Below are 16530 nucleotides of genomic sequence, written 5' to 3'. Positions count from 1 at the left end.
TCTGCTGGAGGTGGTCAAGAGGGCCCCTCACTCCCCCAGTGCCTTCTCAAGGCTCCTGCGTCCCCTTGTTTCCTCTGTCACAGCAGCACCGGGACTGAGTCTAGCTTCTCTGCCCCCAGGCTGGGGCTCTCCTTCTGGGGTTCTCCCTGCTCCTCCTCCCTGTGTGGGCTGTGGGCTTCTCTGGCTGCCGGGGGACAGAGAAGACCACCCAGCCAAAGCAGGCAGGGGGCAGAACCTGCTCCCACCACAAAAACCAGTGTCCTCCTCGAGGCCTTCGATGAATCCAAAAGAGCCCACCGCCATGTCTACAGAGACACTTTCAGTCCCCAGTAGAAACAGGACAGTGACCAGACACTGTACTCAGATTCAGAGACTGAGGAACAGCACAATGACACCAGCAGAGGCACAGCTCCCCAGAGGGGTCCACCCCTCCCTCCCCTTCCTCCCTCCCTCCCCTGCTTCCTCCTTCCCTCCCTCATTCTCTCTGACTGTCTCTGTCTCTCTCTCACACTCACACCCCATACTCTGTGCAGTCAGGAAGAGAGGTTCTGACAACAGGAAGTCAGGGGGTACATCCTGAGGTCCCCAAGGGCTTCCTGGCATGACCCTGGTGACAGAGGCAACGCAGTTTGGGGGTGGGGGCGGCACACAGGGTAGACTGGCACACAAGGAACACACCCCATGGCAGAATAATAATAATTATTATAATAACAATATCATACATCCAGGACAAACCCAGCTGCCCCAAGCCAACTGCAAAATCCAAAAGTCCAGTAGCGTCTCTGTGGGTAGCGGGAGGGGCTGCCTGCCTGCCTGCACCCCCAGGCCTTACTCATACCAGCTCCCCGAGGAAGAGCCGGCCCTTCTTCCTACTCCCTGCTGAGGCCTGGCACATGGTGGGGAGGCTGGCACTGCCAACGCCGCCCCTCTGTGTTGGGCACACCTGCACTGGGGGCTAGGCCCACTTCCCCCTGGTGGCCTGGCAGCAAGGGATGGACGAGCAAGCCTGTAAGGGACCAAGTGGTGGCAGCTGTGGAGTGTCACTCCTCTGAGTCCCCTCTCCATCCCCTCCCAGCTCTTCCTGCGGGCCTGCCCGTGGCAGGAAGGGGCCAGGGACACTCATGGCACAGACAGGGCATGCAGAGCGGGCCCATGGCATGCTTGGCCCGCCAGGTGCCATGCAGCCGGCCTGGACGGTTGGGCAGCTGTCAGAGGACCGAGTGCGCAGTGGAGTCTGAGGGGCTCCCCTTGGGCTGGGCCGCTGATTCAGTCTGTGGTGGGGCCTCCTGGGAGTTGGGTCCCTGGGCAGGCAGCTGCAGAAATTCTGGAAGCACCAGGTCCTCTTTGCGCAGAAGGCCCCTCTGGTCATGGGCTCCACTGCTCTGCACCCGGTTCAGCAGCTCCACCAGGCCTGGGGATGGCCGCAGAGTCAAGGGGCCCATGGGTGCAGACCCACCTATGCTAGCCCACCACAGTCCTGCTGCCCTTACTATGGCCACAGCCTCCTTGACCCCAGCACCAATGCCCCCATCCCACCCCCTGTCCCAGCCTTTCTGATCCCTCAACCCCAGTGGACCCTGTTTCAGCCCCAGTGACATCCAGGCCCCTGCCTCAGCTCAAGGCTCTCTAAGGCCACCCACCCTCAACGGTCCCCAACCCTTCTGGTCCCTAGCCGCCATCATCCCCAATGTACCTTCAATGTCACAGGTCTGCCGCTTCCCAGTGATACTACTGGGTGCCTGGGCCAGTGAGTTCAGGGACAGTGGAGGGAGGTGGGCGGCCTTGTCCTGGATTGTAGGCTGGCCACCCTGTGAGAATGTGGGGTTAGAGCCACAACCGGGAGGGGAGGCTGGCGGGCAAAAGAGGGTGCCCAGTCCCTCGCTCACCTGGCTGCAGCAGGGGGATATGTCGCCAGCTTCAGGGATCTTCACACCTGCGGCAGAGAGGGCCACCGTTCCTGTCTGCCTCTCGCTTGGACCCCCTTCCTCTTGGGCCAGAGCTGTCCCTTACAAGCCCCTGGGCCAACGTCCCTTACCTGGGAGAGTGTCCAAAACCAATCTCTCGGCCGCCACCGAACTCACTAGCTTCCTCAGATCTAGCGGCTGCTTCTCGCCTGGCTGAGGGGACAGGTCAGCAGCCCGCGGGACAGGCAGCCCGCCCCGCTCCGCCCCTGCCCCTCGGCCACACGGCTCACCCGACGCAGCGCCACCTGTTGCGGGCTCAGGCCGTGCTTCGCCAGGATGGGCTGCAGCGCCTCCTGCAGCCGCTTGGTGGGCTTGGCGGAGATCCGCACCACGCGCTCCAGCGCCGTCAACTCGAGCCTGCGCGGGACCCTGGCGCTGTGGAAGGTCGGAGAGCCCGCCGCGCCTCTCCCCCAACCCACCTGGGACTGGCCGGAGAGAGGGTGGAGCCTGAACTGGGGAGGTGGGACCTCTTGGGGGTGGGGCCTTAGCCTAAGGGGCGGGGTTAGCACCAGGGGCAGGACTTGGAGGGAGAACAGCAGCCAGAACTGGGGCCCAAGCGAGTGCTGGGACCCCCGGACCCTAGACTGGAGCGACAGACACTTACTCGAAAGTGATTCTGTTCTCCAGCCGCACTTCCTGGTCCGCCAGCACGGTGCAGTCCTGATCCAGGACCAGGGCCTTCTGCAGGAGCCAGGCAGGGTCTCAAAATTCCTTCTCCTTCCCTCCTCCCCCATCCCCAGGGTCTGAGGGAACAATCATCACTTCCTCCCAGGGCCGCCACTGAGGCTCCCTAAGGGCCAGAGGGAGGGGCCGGTGGTCGGGTGAGCCATAGAGATGCTGACAGAGTAGGAGACCAGGCTGGATCAGAGCCTAGTGGCAAGAATGCTGGACAGGCTTGGAAAAGGAACAGAGTTATGAGAAACATGGAGGTGGGGTGGGCACGAAATGGTAATGGGGCTGCTTGGTTAAGGGGCCGGCTTAAGTCCTGGATCATGGGGCCACCTCTTCCTGAGCCAGGTCAGGATCTGCCTCCTGGACAGCTGCCCCTTGTCCCTCAGGCATGGGAAAACCAACTGGACCAGCTGGACGCATTTCCTCCCTCACCACCTACCCTTGGTCAGCCACCCAGGCCTTGTCCCTTTTTTTTACACTTGTCCACTTCTCTCCATTCCCACCTACTAAGGACACTTCTTGTCTCCTCACTGCAAAAAGGGCTCTTCCCCGCAACACAGCTGTGAGGCCAGAAGGATGCGAAGTATCTGGCACAGAGCCTGGCACACAGTAGGTACATAAAAGTAGCTGTAGTAATTACCACCCCTGGAGGCCCTGCTGCCTGCACAAGCCCAGGGCTGGGAGGCAGCCCTCCCAGGCAATAGGCCTGTGCTGTGCTGCAGGGACAGGTGGAGTGTGGGTGGTGAAGTTATATTTAGCAGACATGAAAACCCATCAGGGCTGCAGAGGCTGCCTGGGTGGCCCAAGAAAGTGGGCAGAGCTTCTCTTACTGTGGCCCTTATACTCCCATACTCCAGGCCCCTGAACCTGCCCTGCACTTCTTACCCACCTGTGCCTGGAATGTCCTCCCCCCACAGCTCTGCCAGGCAAACTTGTCCTCATCCTCATCAACGGCCACCTCTTCCATGAAGCCTCCTGGGACCAACCAGAAATGCCTTCCTTGACCCAGAAACTCTCTGGAGCTTCAACTCCTCCTCCTGATCACATCCTGCCTGGCTCACCTCCAGCCTTTGGACCTGGAGGACAGAACTCAGCCTGGCTCCCTCTGCCCCCACCTGGCAGGGGCTTAGGACTGTTTATTGGGTGAATGAAATCCTGACGGGTCTCCCTGGGATACAGCATCCTTCCTTTAGATTCCCCCTTATTGGATGGTTTAGTTTAAGTGAATTTTGCCCTAGCCTCCTCTTTAAAGCTATGTTAGTTTGTACCTAAAGGAAAGTTTTTCATAGGTTGGGTGCAGTTGTGTGCCCCTGGTGGCAGAGGAAGTAAGGGATCCCCAAATGGCCATTTCAGGGATGGGCAGTCTGAACTCTGGGAGTGACAGGGAAAAACTCAGCTCCAGCAGTGGTTTTCCCCTACTCTTCCTCCCAGAGACTATCACAGTGAGGATGATGGATGAAGCTGGAAACCAGGATGGGAATGGGGTGGGGACAGGATTTTCATGGGATGAGAGTGGATATCTGAGTTTGAGTGAGGAGGTGGTACTGGGTTGATTTGGAGTTGGGCATGGGGCAGGGGGGCTGTGGTGGGGGCTGGAGTTAGGAAGGGGGTGGGGATAGGGGATGGGGTTGGATTTAGAAGTGGAATTGGTGTTGGGGTCATGGCTGAGCAGAGACAGGAATGGGGGTGGGTTCAGGATCAGGAAGGGAGTTAGAGTTGGGGAACAGGGCAGGTTCGCACCTGCTCGTTGCCCACCAGGTAGACCTTGATGTCAGGTAGAGAGAGGCCTCGTTTCTCACAGATGCCTGCCAGCATGTCACGGATGGTGAGGCCAGGTCGGGCCAGGGCCAAGGAGGCTGTGCCATCAGGCAGGTACACGCAGCAATACTTCCCTGGTCGGCTTTCACTGTCACCTTCTGAGCTCCCAAGGCTCTTCCGATGGCTCTGATTCAGAGCAGGTGTCAAGGGAGGTGATGTGTACACATGCAAGGACACACAGACAGGTACACAGACACGTAAGCTCACTGGGGCACACACAGGCATACACATGCCCAAGAGCACACTTGTAGGCAGGCAGGATACATCCTCCTACAGGAATACATGTATGCTCACCCAAGCGTATGGGCACCCAGAGACAGGTCCACCCACTGACTGCTACACACGTGCTGTACACACCTGGGCACCCACACGTGCACACACATCGGCTGAAGAGGATGTGCACCCATAACATGCATGGGGCCCAATGTGGTGAGGACAGGAAGAAGGTGAGGAGGCTGAGTGGTTGGCCATTTGGATCAAGTGGAGGATGAAGTGGGGCTGGTGACTTGGAATGACGGTGGCCCACAAAGGGGCCGGAGTAGTGGCCCGAGCCCACACCTCATCTCCCCCAGCAGTGGGCTCACCTCAGATTTGCTGCTGACAAAGGCAAGAAAGCCGAGGTCCAGACTGGCGGAGGAGTTGAGGGACCCCTGGGACTCTCGGCGCAAGGCTGAGTTTGACGCACCGCCCCCTAGTTCTAGGGGAGAGGGAGAATGAGCAGGACAGCCCCTCCCCCAACCCCTCTGCCAGAGGCCTCTCCCAGCCAGGCGGACCCTGTTGGAGCCCTTTTGCAGGGGTCTAACGTGGTTTGGGTTCCCGGAAGCTTCGCTGCTGAGAGGGGCTTCCCAAACTTCTGGGGTCTAGCGTGGGAACCGAACCACCAGGGGAACATGGGGGTCACACGGACCTGCATTTCGATTTTCACAGTCTTAGAGACTGCGGGACCAGTAGGAGGAAGGGGGTGTTCTCCAGGCTTGCCCAGACTCCCGACCCCGCTCATCTCTGCGGCCCGCTCCTGCCCTCACCCCTGCGGAAGGACATGCGGAGCGGGCGGCCCCCAGGGCCCTCAGCAGGGGGCAGCTGCCCCAACTCCTCCACGCCCAGCGGCAGCGACTTTCCGGGCTTCAGCTTCGGCTTCTGCAAGATACAGGGAAGCCACTGGCACTGGGCCGGGCCGCACCCGCAGGCAGACCGTGGGCACACCCTCGCAGATCTGCACCCAGCCGCCTGCCCCCACAGGCCGTCGTCCGCACCTTTCTCGTGGCGTCAGGGCTGCCAAGGCGCGAGGAGCTAGGTTCCCGCAGGGGGCGACCCTCGGCCTCCGCAAGGAGGCACTCGCGGTACAGCGGGGATTTGACGAAGCGTGCATAGCTGTCGAACTTCATCAAGTTGAAGATCTGCGGAGCCGGTTCCCGGGGCGGTGAGCTGGAGAGGGCGCTCTGCGAGCCGCCGGAGTCCCAGACTCGGCCCTGGGGCTTGGCGGCGTCCCCAACCTAGGGAGCGAGCCCCTAGCCCTTCCTTGCTCCAGGTCCCGCCCCTAGCCCCTCCTTCACTGTCGCCTCTTTTCTTACCTCTGACCCGCACCCTGCCCAACGTTTAGCTGGGTCCCAGCATCCAGATTTGCTCTCTTCCCCACCCCATCCCCACCATCTCTGCCGCTCAGGCTCCGCCGTTGGATCTGGCCCTGCCTCTGCTCCACCGAGCTGCCTTCCAAGGCGCCGCCCCTTATCCCAGGCCGCGCCTCCGGGACCGCTCACCTGAAGCTGCTGTGCCCGGAACATGTCCGGTCGGGGCTCCGCCAGCACCTCCTCGCCAAGCCAGGCCTGCCTGTCGATGTTCACAGGGCTCAGTGCCTGGCTGGACAGGAACTCCTGGTAGATGTTCCGGGCCTCCTGAGCTAACTGGGGCAGGACGGACAGGAGAAGGTCAGGGGCATGGCTCAGGCCCTGGTCTCATCTCGCCGCCTCAGTTCCCCCTTCTCCCCACCTGCTGGGTGTCGCTGGCCGGGATCTGCTGGAAGCGCTCGCAGGCCTTCCAGAAAGTCACGTTCTCAGCACTGAACTCCTTCTTCAGGAACTCCTAGGGGTGGGGAGAAGGAGGTACAGACACAGAGGTGAGACACAGAGACCCAGTCAGGGGATGTGGTCCAAGAGATTGGTATAGAGAGAGGGCCAAGAGGCCAAGCCAGACAGATAGGGTCAGACAGACAGATGGGATGAGATCCGGAGGCACAGAGAGAAAATAAGAGGCAGAGAGAAGGAAACTTCCCAGCTGGGAGAAGAGTAAGAGAGTGCCAGAGAAAGGCCAGATGAGGCAGCTGACAGAGGAGTCCCACTCTGGCCAGCCTGAAACTCCATCCATGCCCTCTCCCATGCCCTCCACCCTTCCCCCCTTGGTGGCCACTGCCATCCGCCCTCCCTATCCCACCCCAGGGCTTACAGTGAAGTAAGCCAGGCCCAGCGGGTCCTGCAGCAGCCGCTCGAAGGACAGGCCCCAGCTGGCCACAGGCTGCTCCTCGGTGGGGAAGGGGCTGCTGGGGCCACTGGGAAGGCTGTGGATGCTGAGGGAGCTGCCTCGGCCCTCGCCCTGGCCCTGGGGTCCCGCCGTGCTGCTCAGCTCTGCAGGGGGATGGACAAGTGCAGCTGAGCCTTGCAGCCTTCCCCAGCCCCTGGCCCAATCCCATCTCAGGTACTTTTCCTGGAAAGACAGCAAATGGCAGGGGTATCCCCACGCTGTTTCCACATACACCCCCCTCAGCCCCCACCCCCACCCCAGCCAGGCTTCCTCCACATACTCTGTCACTTACCTCCATCTGAGACAGCCAGAACCTACAAGAAACCCGAGGTAGAAAGTCAGAGTAGAGCCCAGGGTGGATTCTCAAGGGATAGTTCTAGGCCCAGCCCCCAGGATTGGAGCTGTGTTCTTCTCTGCCTGGAGGGCCACACTGGGCATTCTCAGCCAGGTCACTGCTTGCTCAGGGTTTTGCTCAGGCTGCCCCTGGCTCCCCTTCCATCATGTGCCAACCACTATGTGCACTGGGACTTATACCAGGTACACCCCAGTCACCCCTGTTGACCCCCAGCACCCACTGGGTGAGCCTGGGTGTAGAGCATGGTGGGTAGGAACACAAACTTTTAATCTTGTCTCTGCCACTTACTAGTTGTATGACTTTGGGCAAGTAACTTGTTTGTCTCCATCTGTAAGTGAGGGATGATGATAATAATAGTTAACTTACTTCCTGGGCCTGCTGTGAGGATCAAATCAGTTTAATATATTTCCAGCATCTAGAATAGTGGCCAGCATGTGGCAGGTGTTATATCAATGTTTGCTGTTGTCTTTGAGGAAGGAGAGGTGTCTCTGTAACTGATGATCTCCTTATTGCAACTGCCTCCTCTTGGAAACACCCCACCATGGGCAGGGCACAGGATGCTATTTTACAGTAGAGAGCAGTGGTTCTCAAACTTTAGTGTGCATTAGAATGATGGCGGGGGGAACCTCCAGAGATTCAGGTTCAGGAGAGCCTAAGACTCTCCATTTCTGACAAGATCCCAAGCACTGATGCTGCTGGTTATGGACTACCCTGTGAGTAGCTGTAGAGGCCAATCCCTTCCTCTGCACATCCCCCCTTCCCCCACATGCACAACTCTGACTTCTCTGGGAATCCCAACCATTAGTGAAACAGAAAAACCCTCCTTTCAAAATGAATCTTGCAGTGGTTTCCCTCGGTCTTCCTACCTTCCTAGCAAATCCTCCAGCTTCCTCATCATCTATACATACAAGGTGGCCTCTACCCCTCTCTGACTCTGTTCTGGGCCCTTTCTCCCTCCCACATCTCCCCAGCTTCAAACACACATAGCCAACTTCCTGCTGACATCTCCACCCAAATGCCCCACAAGCCCTTCCAACTGAGCCAGTCCCAAATGGAAGCCACCTCTGCCACCACCAAAGCAGGGCACGGAACCAACTTCCCTGAATCTGGTTTTCCTCCCATCACCTGGGCTCCTAACACCAGGGCTTGACTGATCCCCAGTTCCTTCCTCCCTCTCACCTCCTACATTTTCACTAGGTCCTGTCACAGGAGCTTCCGCCACCTGTCCCTTCGTTCCATCCCTACTGGAAACAAGTCTGCAAACATCTCCTCCCCAGGAAGACTCTCCCTGCCCTCCCGGCTGGAATCTCCCTCTCTGTTCCCCAACCTGGGAGCACCCGGGTCACACATCTGTGGGCCAGAGCTGGCCTGCAAATAAGTAGGACATTATTAATATCAGAATGTTTTTGTTTTTTTTAACTTTAAAGGGGTTTCCCATATTTGAAAGTCAGGAGTTTTACATGAAACCCCAGCTTTCTGCCCCAGCTACCTTGAGCTTCTTCCCAGAATGGCAACCTTGGCTGGCCCTGAGCAGCAACCACTTTCCCTAGAAGGGGTTCGCACTCTCCTCAGAGGTCTCTGGGGCCAGTTTGATGCATTTATGTTATTTGTGGAGGCAGGCCCCAGACTACCTGAGTTCACATTTGTGCTGTGTGACCTTGGGCAGAGTACTTTACCTCCCTGTGCCTTAGTTTCTCCCTCTATACAGATGGGGCAAATAATGGTCAGGACTTCAAAGGCTTGCTGTGATTAAATAAGTTAAATATACATAGAAAGAGAACTCAGAACACTATCTGGCATGTGGTAAATATTCAAGGAACATTACTATTATTGTTGTCGCATTAGTATTGGTGTCTGGCCCTGCTTCAGCTTTCAATTTTGCCAAGCCCTGCGGTGGAGGGAAGAACACAGGGATCGGGTCTGTCAGACACAGATTCAAATCCTAGCCCTGTCCTTTTCTAGTTTTACAACCTTGGGCCCCTCCCTGAGCCTGTCTCCAAGCTGGAGCACGGGGATAAGACGTTATGGAGGAGGAGGGAAAGCTTGTGCAGAGGGAGGCTGGACGTGGAACCACCCTGCACGCCCTCCCCTGCTGCCCCAGCCTTTGCCCTGCTGCCTTTGCACTCGCCCATCTGACAGCTTCATGGGAATTCTCTCCCGGGGCTGCAGGACAAAGTCTCAACTCCTGGGGTGTGTGAAGGGGACAAGTTGAAGCCCAAGGTCCCTTCCAACTGTTCTTTCCCTTTCCTGTCAGCTGCCCTCATGCCTGCACCTGCCTGTCCCACGTTCTTCCTCCCCAGGCTGCTCTGTGGCTGTTCCCAGCTTTGGTTACCTCCCTCTGTCCAGGTTTCCGGGAACCATCCTGACTTTCCCCTCCCACTCCACGGTGGCCACCTGGCCCTCCCGCCTCCCGCACCCAGCACACACCGGCCTCTCTCTGGCCTGCCCTCCAACCCAGGACTCAGCCTCTCCCTTGCTCAGGGCTCTCCACTGCACTTTTCCGTGTGTGGGGGGGTGGGGCACGGGATGCTTGTGGGCAGCCCAGGACCCCAGGGAAGGCAGAGGGGCCTGGGCTTGGCTTCACTCCTATTTTGTTTTGTTCTTTACATCACGTTGAATGGATTGTGTCTTTATGTGGGGCTGGCTCCCAGGCCCTCTTCTGGCCCCACTCCTCACTCTGGGAGGCAGAGCAGTTGCTGGGTTACTGCTGAAGCTCTGCCTGAGCCTGACTAATGAACCCCTTCAGCCTCCCCCATTGCCCTCCCCCTCACCTCCACCCTACACTTCATCAAACTTCTATTTTCCCCACACCTCTTCACATTCCTGCTTCCTGCTTTACTGTTTCCTCTGCCTGGTATCTGCTCCTGCAGATATCTGCTCCTGCTCCCCCCACCCTACGGCTCTCCAGTCTCTGCCTGTTGACATCAGTCTTCCCTAAACACCAGTTGCCCCGAATCACCACCACACTGGTGCCCACCTATGTCTGGGCCTCTCCCCTAGCAGCCTGTAGCTCCTGGAGGGCAGGCCTATATCGTAGGAGGGAATCAGCCTGAACTCCCTCCTCAAGGAGCACCCTCTTTGCCCAGGTGCTCCCAAGCAGCCACAAGGGCCCAAGTTGCCCTCCGCTGCCCTCACAGGAGGCGCTGGCACCCCCTTTGCCAGGGATGCTCTGACTCCGAACGCCCCATGCAGTTAGTTCTTCCTGGGCCCCTCTTGCCCCACTAGATATTAATAACCCATATAGCTGGGTCTGAGACAGGATGGAGATCCAGAGGTGGCAGGGAGCAGGGATGGGGTCCAATTCCAGAGTGACCCTTCTGAGGCAAGTAACTTCCCTTCTCTGGGCCTCAGGTACCCCCTGGGTAGCACAGGGCTCAGCATTCCCAACCTCCTGGAGCTGCCAGGAAGGATGAGTCAGCGAGGCCCCATTTGTGAATGTGGCAGGCGTGCAGCAGGGAGAGTGGCACGCTGCTGCTGCCGCTGGCTGGGGCTCTGACCTGCCCAGGCTCCTGGGTCTGGGGAAGTTGTGCTGAGCAGGGCTGGCCTTGCCCCACCCTGGCCTGCCTGAGGAGAAGTGGTGAGTGAATGGGAGAAAAGGGGAAGAAAGGATGAGGAAGGGTGTGGTGGCCAAGCGGCAACCCCAACCCACGGTCTGGCCTCAGTTTGCCAAACATTTTTCCTTGGAAATGGGCCCTGGGGGGAGCCGCTGGTATCTGAGAATACAAAGGTGAGGGTGACCCGACTTCTCCTGAGCTCTCCGGCAGAGAGAGAACATGGATGGCACACATCCTCCCTCCATCCTCACATCCTTATCCTGTGAGGCAGGTATTATTACGCCCATTTTACAGATATGGAAACCTTGGCCCAAAGAAATCACACAGCTGGGAAGTGCCTGAGCTGAAATTAGGGCCCAAGTGTGCCTGACTCTGGAAACCTAAGGTCCCCCCTCCACTGAGCTGCCTTCCTGGGTCAACAGGAGACGTACCGGGGAGCTGGGAGGCCCAGGGCCTCAGCTCTCGGGGCATAGCTGGTCAAGGTTGATTGGGGTAAAGGGCCCAGGGGCTACCTGGATGAATTCTGCCCCCTGGAGGGGTGACTTCGAAGGGAGGGCTGATTTACTGAGCATCTTCTGGGCTCGGCCCTCTATATCATCATCTTATTTCATCCTGGCTTGGGGTGACTGAGGCCCAGAGATCCTCTCTGGGTAGACCCACTGAGCACCCTGGCTGCCTGGCTCTTCAGCCTGAGTCAGCTTTGTGGAGCTGACCTATGGCCCTGAGCTGGACTCCAGGAATGTAGGCCAAGGTACGGTGGGCTCTGCCTTGCAGGTCTTCCTGTGCAGGAAGACTAACTGGGCACCTGAGAGTGACAGGATGCAATAACTGCTCCTCTCCAGGCTTTAGGCTCGCCAGCCCTTGGGCCTTGTCCCTGTACACACACCCTGGTTCCCTGCGTGTAGGCCTTTCCCCATGTTGTTGCCCCCTCCAGCTGGTACATCCTTTCAGGACATCTTCCACGCCAGCAACGTACGAAGTGAGTGGAGAAGTTTGTTCTCTCTCCCAGGTCCTCCTCAAGCTTTCTCTATTCCTGACCTACCGCTTCTACCCAAACCTTAATTTTATTCTGGTATTTGCGCTCGTGCCTTTTGTGCCTTGCCAGACCAGGAGCTGTTTGAGGGCAGGGCCTAGGGTGATGGGCCTTGGTCTTGATGCCTGGGACAGGGCCAGCACTGAGCAGGCCCTAAGGAGGGATTGTTGAATGAATGCATGAGTGAACAAGTGAAGTGGCAGTTGGGACTGTGTGAAGGCATCTCTGGGAGGGAGGCTGGGAGCCATCTGTAAGTGACAGGTTTCATTGCAACCCCCTGACAAGCTGAGTGACAGAAATACGAGGCTGACAAATGAAGTTGCCTCAGCAGGGAACGACGGTGGTGGTGGGTGGGGTTGGTGGCAGGAGGAGGTGGGGGAGGACGGAGCCAGGCAGTTCTGGGAGGTGGAGGAGACCTGGCATCGAGTCAGATTGGCCTGGTTCAAATGCCGGTCCCTCTCTTGCCAGCTGCCCTCAGCATGTCATGTACTCCTTTGAACCTCCCTCAGGAGGTAACTCATGGAAGGAGGCTGACAGCTGGCCTACATCTATGCACATCTGATGCCGGTCTGTTCCTCCTCTCAGCTGAGCGTGGCCTCGGAAGGCTGCCCGATGGCCAGCAAGTGGCCAATCTGTGACCCTCGGGATTCCAAGAGGTGGCACAGAGTTCAGAATGGGCCCGGAAAGGGCAAAGATAAACCTGTGTGTGAAAGTCGCTGAGAAAAGCCAGGGTGTCCGTGGGCTTGCAGGGCTGGGGGTAGAGCTTGGGGGTCTTCCCTGCTCTGAATGACTCTTGAGTAGAGAAGTTATAGGTTGATGTGGGATGGGCAGAGGCTGGGTCTGTCTCTGGGCCCCCTCAGCTGCCCTGCAGTTCTGGGCACTGCCCAGAAGCAGCAACCCAGTTGCCCTCTGGGGTGGGAGTGGGCGTGTTCCTCCTTGGCCTGGATGCCCTGGGAGGGGTGAGCCAAGCATCATGCCTCCAGGGAGCGCGAGGCCCATGGATGCTCGAACTTCCAAAGTTGGTTTGATGGTAGAGATAGTGAGGTGGGGGACACGGCCAGCTTGGAGGGATTTGCCTCTCTCCTGCCCAATAAAGAGATGCTGGAGGAAGAGGTATGGAGACAGGTCTTGGGAATTAGGAGGAGGAGTAGGGGTGGGGAGTGGCTCAGCTTCTTGGTGAGGCAGGGCATCCTTGAAAAGGGGCTGAGAATGAAGGGGGGCATTGGGCTGACATTTATGGAACCCCCACGGTGGGTCAGGGGGCTCATATTCATTATTCCACTTAATCGTCTCAGCAAGCCTTTGAAATCCATTTCAAACTCCTCCTTTTATAGATGAAGAAACTGAGGGTCAGAGAGGACCCTCTAGTAAGGGACAACAGAGCTGAGATTAGAACCCAGGTCTCTCTGGACCCATTGGCTTTGTCCCACAGTACTAGGCTGGGGCTGGGTAGGCGACTAGGACACTGGACTTTCCGGAGTTTATAGGAGGGGCTGGGACTCTGCCAAGTGGGCTGGTGTCCTAGGGAGAGAAGAGAAGCCCGACACAGCCAGTTCCATCTGCTGAAGCGGGTCTCTTCCAGGGCAGCTCTCACCTGGATGCCAAGCAGCCAGGGAGAGGATTTAGCAGCAGCCAGGGGCACCCTAGTGCTCAGGTCCCCCCACCCGTCCTAGTAGTCCAGGAATAGAACAGACAGAAGCTGTGCCAACTGGGCCTGACCCTGCTGACCCATCCCAGGCTGCCCAAGGACTGCTAGTTCTGGCAGGAAGCCTCTGGAGTAGGTCTAGGTGGGGGGCAATGACCCATTAAGGGCTGCCCCTTACCTGACCTTGGGCATCAGGACACCGGGTGAGGGAGGGGGCTGAGGCTAAGTGAGGTATGGGGGCTTGGGTCCCCGTAGGGGTATGCAGGGGGCAAAGGGCATGCCGGGACTCCCTGCTACCCTAGGACGCAGGCAGCACCAGATGGTGCCAACGTAGTAGGTAAGAGAGCAGTGGGGACTGGGCCAGAAGCCTATGCCTGCTCTCCTCTGGCCTCATCCCTGGGGTGGCCCCAGGTCCCCATCAGAACCATCTGGAAGGTCCTGGGATGAGGGTACCAGGTTCTACCACCTGCTGCTGCCTCTCCCCAACTTCTCCCGCCCGCTGGCAGCATGCAGGCTCTAGCCCAGCCCTGCCGGGTGTGCCTGTTGGGCTCCACCCTGGGTGTGCCCACCCCCTCCCTGTGGGCCTGGCCTGGAGCCCGCACTCACCATGCGTCCGTTGGGGACGCCCAGGTGCTTGGGCTTCCCTGGCATGCCGCTGCTGTTCACGGGTCCCCGCTGCGGGGGGCGCCCACCATGGGGACTGTGGGCAGCTCTGGCCAGAGCTTGCACGACGAAGGGCAGGCAGCAGAGAGAGAGCCCAGCTCCGCTCCTGTGGGCCCTCACATCCTGAAACACCAGCTCACTACCTCTTTTCTCTTCCACAGGAAGTGTCTCTATAGAAACGGAACCACAGAAAGAAGCAAGGTCTAAGAGAGCGAATGCTTCTTCCTACACACACACACACACACACACATGCGCGCGTGCGCACGCGCACACACACATTCACACGCACATACACATGCCGCCAAGGCACCCTTAGCAGTGCCCCATGCAGGCACCAACACACAGCAGAGGCCTCCGTGTGCCCAACAAGGAGCCCAGCCTGGTCTGGCCCAGCCTGGGCAGTTCCAAGAGCACATCTGGGCACACAGAAGTACACATTCACACACCTAGGCAACTTCATACACCCTGCAGGGGCTACCATAGACACAGGGACATGTGTACTGTGATCTGAGTGTCCACTTGTGTACTTTACTCAGCACATACCTATCCCACACCTGCTGTGTGCTGGGCATGTGCACACTCAGCACCCCTCCCCCTGGCAGTTGTGCACGTGCGGTTACTACCTCTGTCCTGAGACATCTCCAGGCTGTCCTTTGCAGGCCTGTTCCTGGGTGTGGACAAACAGATACATTGCACGCATGGTCATGCACACACAGACCCTTCAGGTGTACAGGTTAGAAACACACAGGTTCTCCCTCGTCAGGAACACCTGAGTGTTCGGTCATATGTATGCACAGCCCTTCAGACATGTGCATGTGACAGGCACACTTGCCTGTCACATATGAACACAGGCACATATGAACTCAGACACCCCAGTGACATGTGCAACCAAGTATGCACACTCTCGCCCACCTGGGCAGGGAACAGATCAGGCGCACCTGTGCCCAAAGACACGTGTGCGTTTATAGTCATTCACATAAAAGTCCCACCTTGGTGTAGTACCATCGACTGAAGAGGGACACCCTGCTTCCTCAGCCTGGCCCAGTCCCCGATGAACTCAGGCTCTTCAGAGTCCTCAGTTGGCCTCTTTCTTACATGTGCATGTACCCACTATGGGACTTGTATTTTTTTTAAAATTTATTTATTTATTTATTTATTTTTGGCTGTGTTGGGTCTTCGTTTCTGTGCGAGGGCTTTCTCTAGTTGTGGCGAGCGGGGTCCACTCTTCATCGCGGTGCGCGGGCCTCTCACTGTCCTGGCCTCTCTTGTTGTGGAGCACAGGCTCCAGACGCTCAGGCTCAGTAGTTGTGGCTCACGGGCCTAGTTGCTCCGCGGCATGTGGGATCTTCCCAGACCAGGGCTCGAACCCGTGTCCCTTGCATTAGCAGGCAGATTCTCAACCACTGCACCACCAGGGAAGCCCCGGGACTTGTATTTTACACAAGTATGGGCTTACTTAGAGCCCTCAAGTCACCCACCACTCCAGTTTGGACCCCTCTTTCTACAAGGATAAGGTGACACCCCTCTTCCATATTCTACCCTCTACTCCACTGCCCCCTTCTAGGGCCATGACCCGAAACCTTCGGAGGCGGAAACTGAGTGATTCTTCACCACAAATTCATGTCCTAGTCCTCCTGGGCACACAGCTAAACTTTAATTTCCCAGGCTCTCTCACAGTCAGGTGTGGCCATGTGCTAACTAGTTCCCGCCAACTGAATGTGAGTGGAGTGGTGTGTGCCAAGGCTTTTCAGCCCTATGTGTCCTCCACATTCTCTCCTTCCCCTTTAGCTGACTGGATACAGACGATGATGAAGCCCTAAGGGCTTGTGGAGCCACAAAAAGGAAGGAGCCTAGGTCTCCACATTAGTGTAAGAAGGCAAGCCACCCATCAACCAGGAACACCAGCTTTGGACTGTTAAGGGAGAGAGAAATCAACTTCTTCTAGCTGTTTTACACATTAGGGTCTATTTGTTACAGCAGTTAGCATTATCCTAGTTAATATACCTCTTCACCCAGTCCTAATTCACTTCTTTCCAGACACCTTGCTCCAGGCCACCCAGACAGAGGGATTCAATAAAGTCAGACTTGGTGTGTGTATTGGGAGTTGCATTTGGGCCTGGAGCATTGCCAGTGGTGGTCTTAATAAGGTGCATGATGGTGTCAATATACCTGTGATGGGGGGTGGCAGGGTGTGTGCTATGAGTGGAGACCACCTGCCTGGCAGCTGTGCCACGGATCTGGGCCTAGCCTCGTAGGGGGTTTTAAAGTTTACAAGGTCTCCCCCCTAATATGACCTCTAGACCAAACATTCA

The 16530-nt window shown here is 57.7% G+C and overlaps 1 protein-coding gene across 1 annotated transcript; it reads right to left on the bottom strand.

The window, feature by feature from the left end:
• Positions 1-733: 733 nt before the first annotated feature.
• Positions 734-14310, bottom strand: RGS14 (regulator of G protein signaling 14). The gene is made up of 15 exons (XM_057541052.1): positions 14162-14310; positions 7261-7282; positions 6894-7072; positions 6441-6533; positions 6212-6355; positions 5708-5851; positions 5480-5591; positions 5039-5151; positions 4377-4580; positions 2569-2645; positions 2195-2321; positions 2036-2117; positions 1887-1933; positions 1694-1808; positions 734-1411 (listed from the first exon to the last, which is right to left on the bottom strand). The coding sequence occupies exons 1-15, from the start codon at positions 14204-14206 to the stop codon at positions 1209-1211; spliced, it is 1707 nt and encodes a 568-aa protein (XP_057397035.1). The 5' UTR covers positions 14207-14310; the 3' UTR covers positions 734-1208.
• Between the last annotated feature and the right edge of the window lie 2220 nt (positions 14311-16530).

Source organism: Balaenoptera acutorostrata, chromosome 2 (genome assembly GCF_949987535.1).
Source record: "Balaenoptera acutorostrata chromosome 2, mBalAcu1.1, whole genome shotgun sequence".
In the NCBI taxonomy this organism is placed as follows: Eukaryota; Metazoa; Chordata; class Mammalia; order Artiodactyla; family Balaenopteridae; genus Balaenoptera; species Balaenoptera acutorostrata.
The sequence above is the reverse complement of the archived record's forward strand: the minus strand, read 5'-3'. Positions and strand labels throughout refer to the sequence as shown.

Coding starts and splice junctions, on each gene's coding strand:
- RGS14 (XM_057541052.1), bottom strand. CDS start 14,206: ATGCCAGGGAAGCCCAAGCACCTGGGCGTCCCCAACGGACGCATG. Junction 6,356..6,440: donor CGGCCAGCGACACCCAGCAG/GTGGGGAGAAGG, acceptor GTCCTGCCCCAG/TTAGCTCAGGAGGCCCGGAA. Junction 2,646..4,376: donor ACCTGGTGGGCAACGAGCAG/GTGCGAACCTGC, acceptor TGGCTCCTGCAG/AAGGCCCTGGTCCTGGATCA.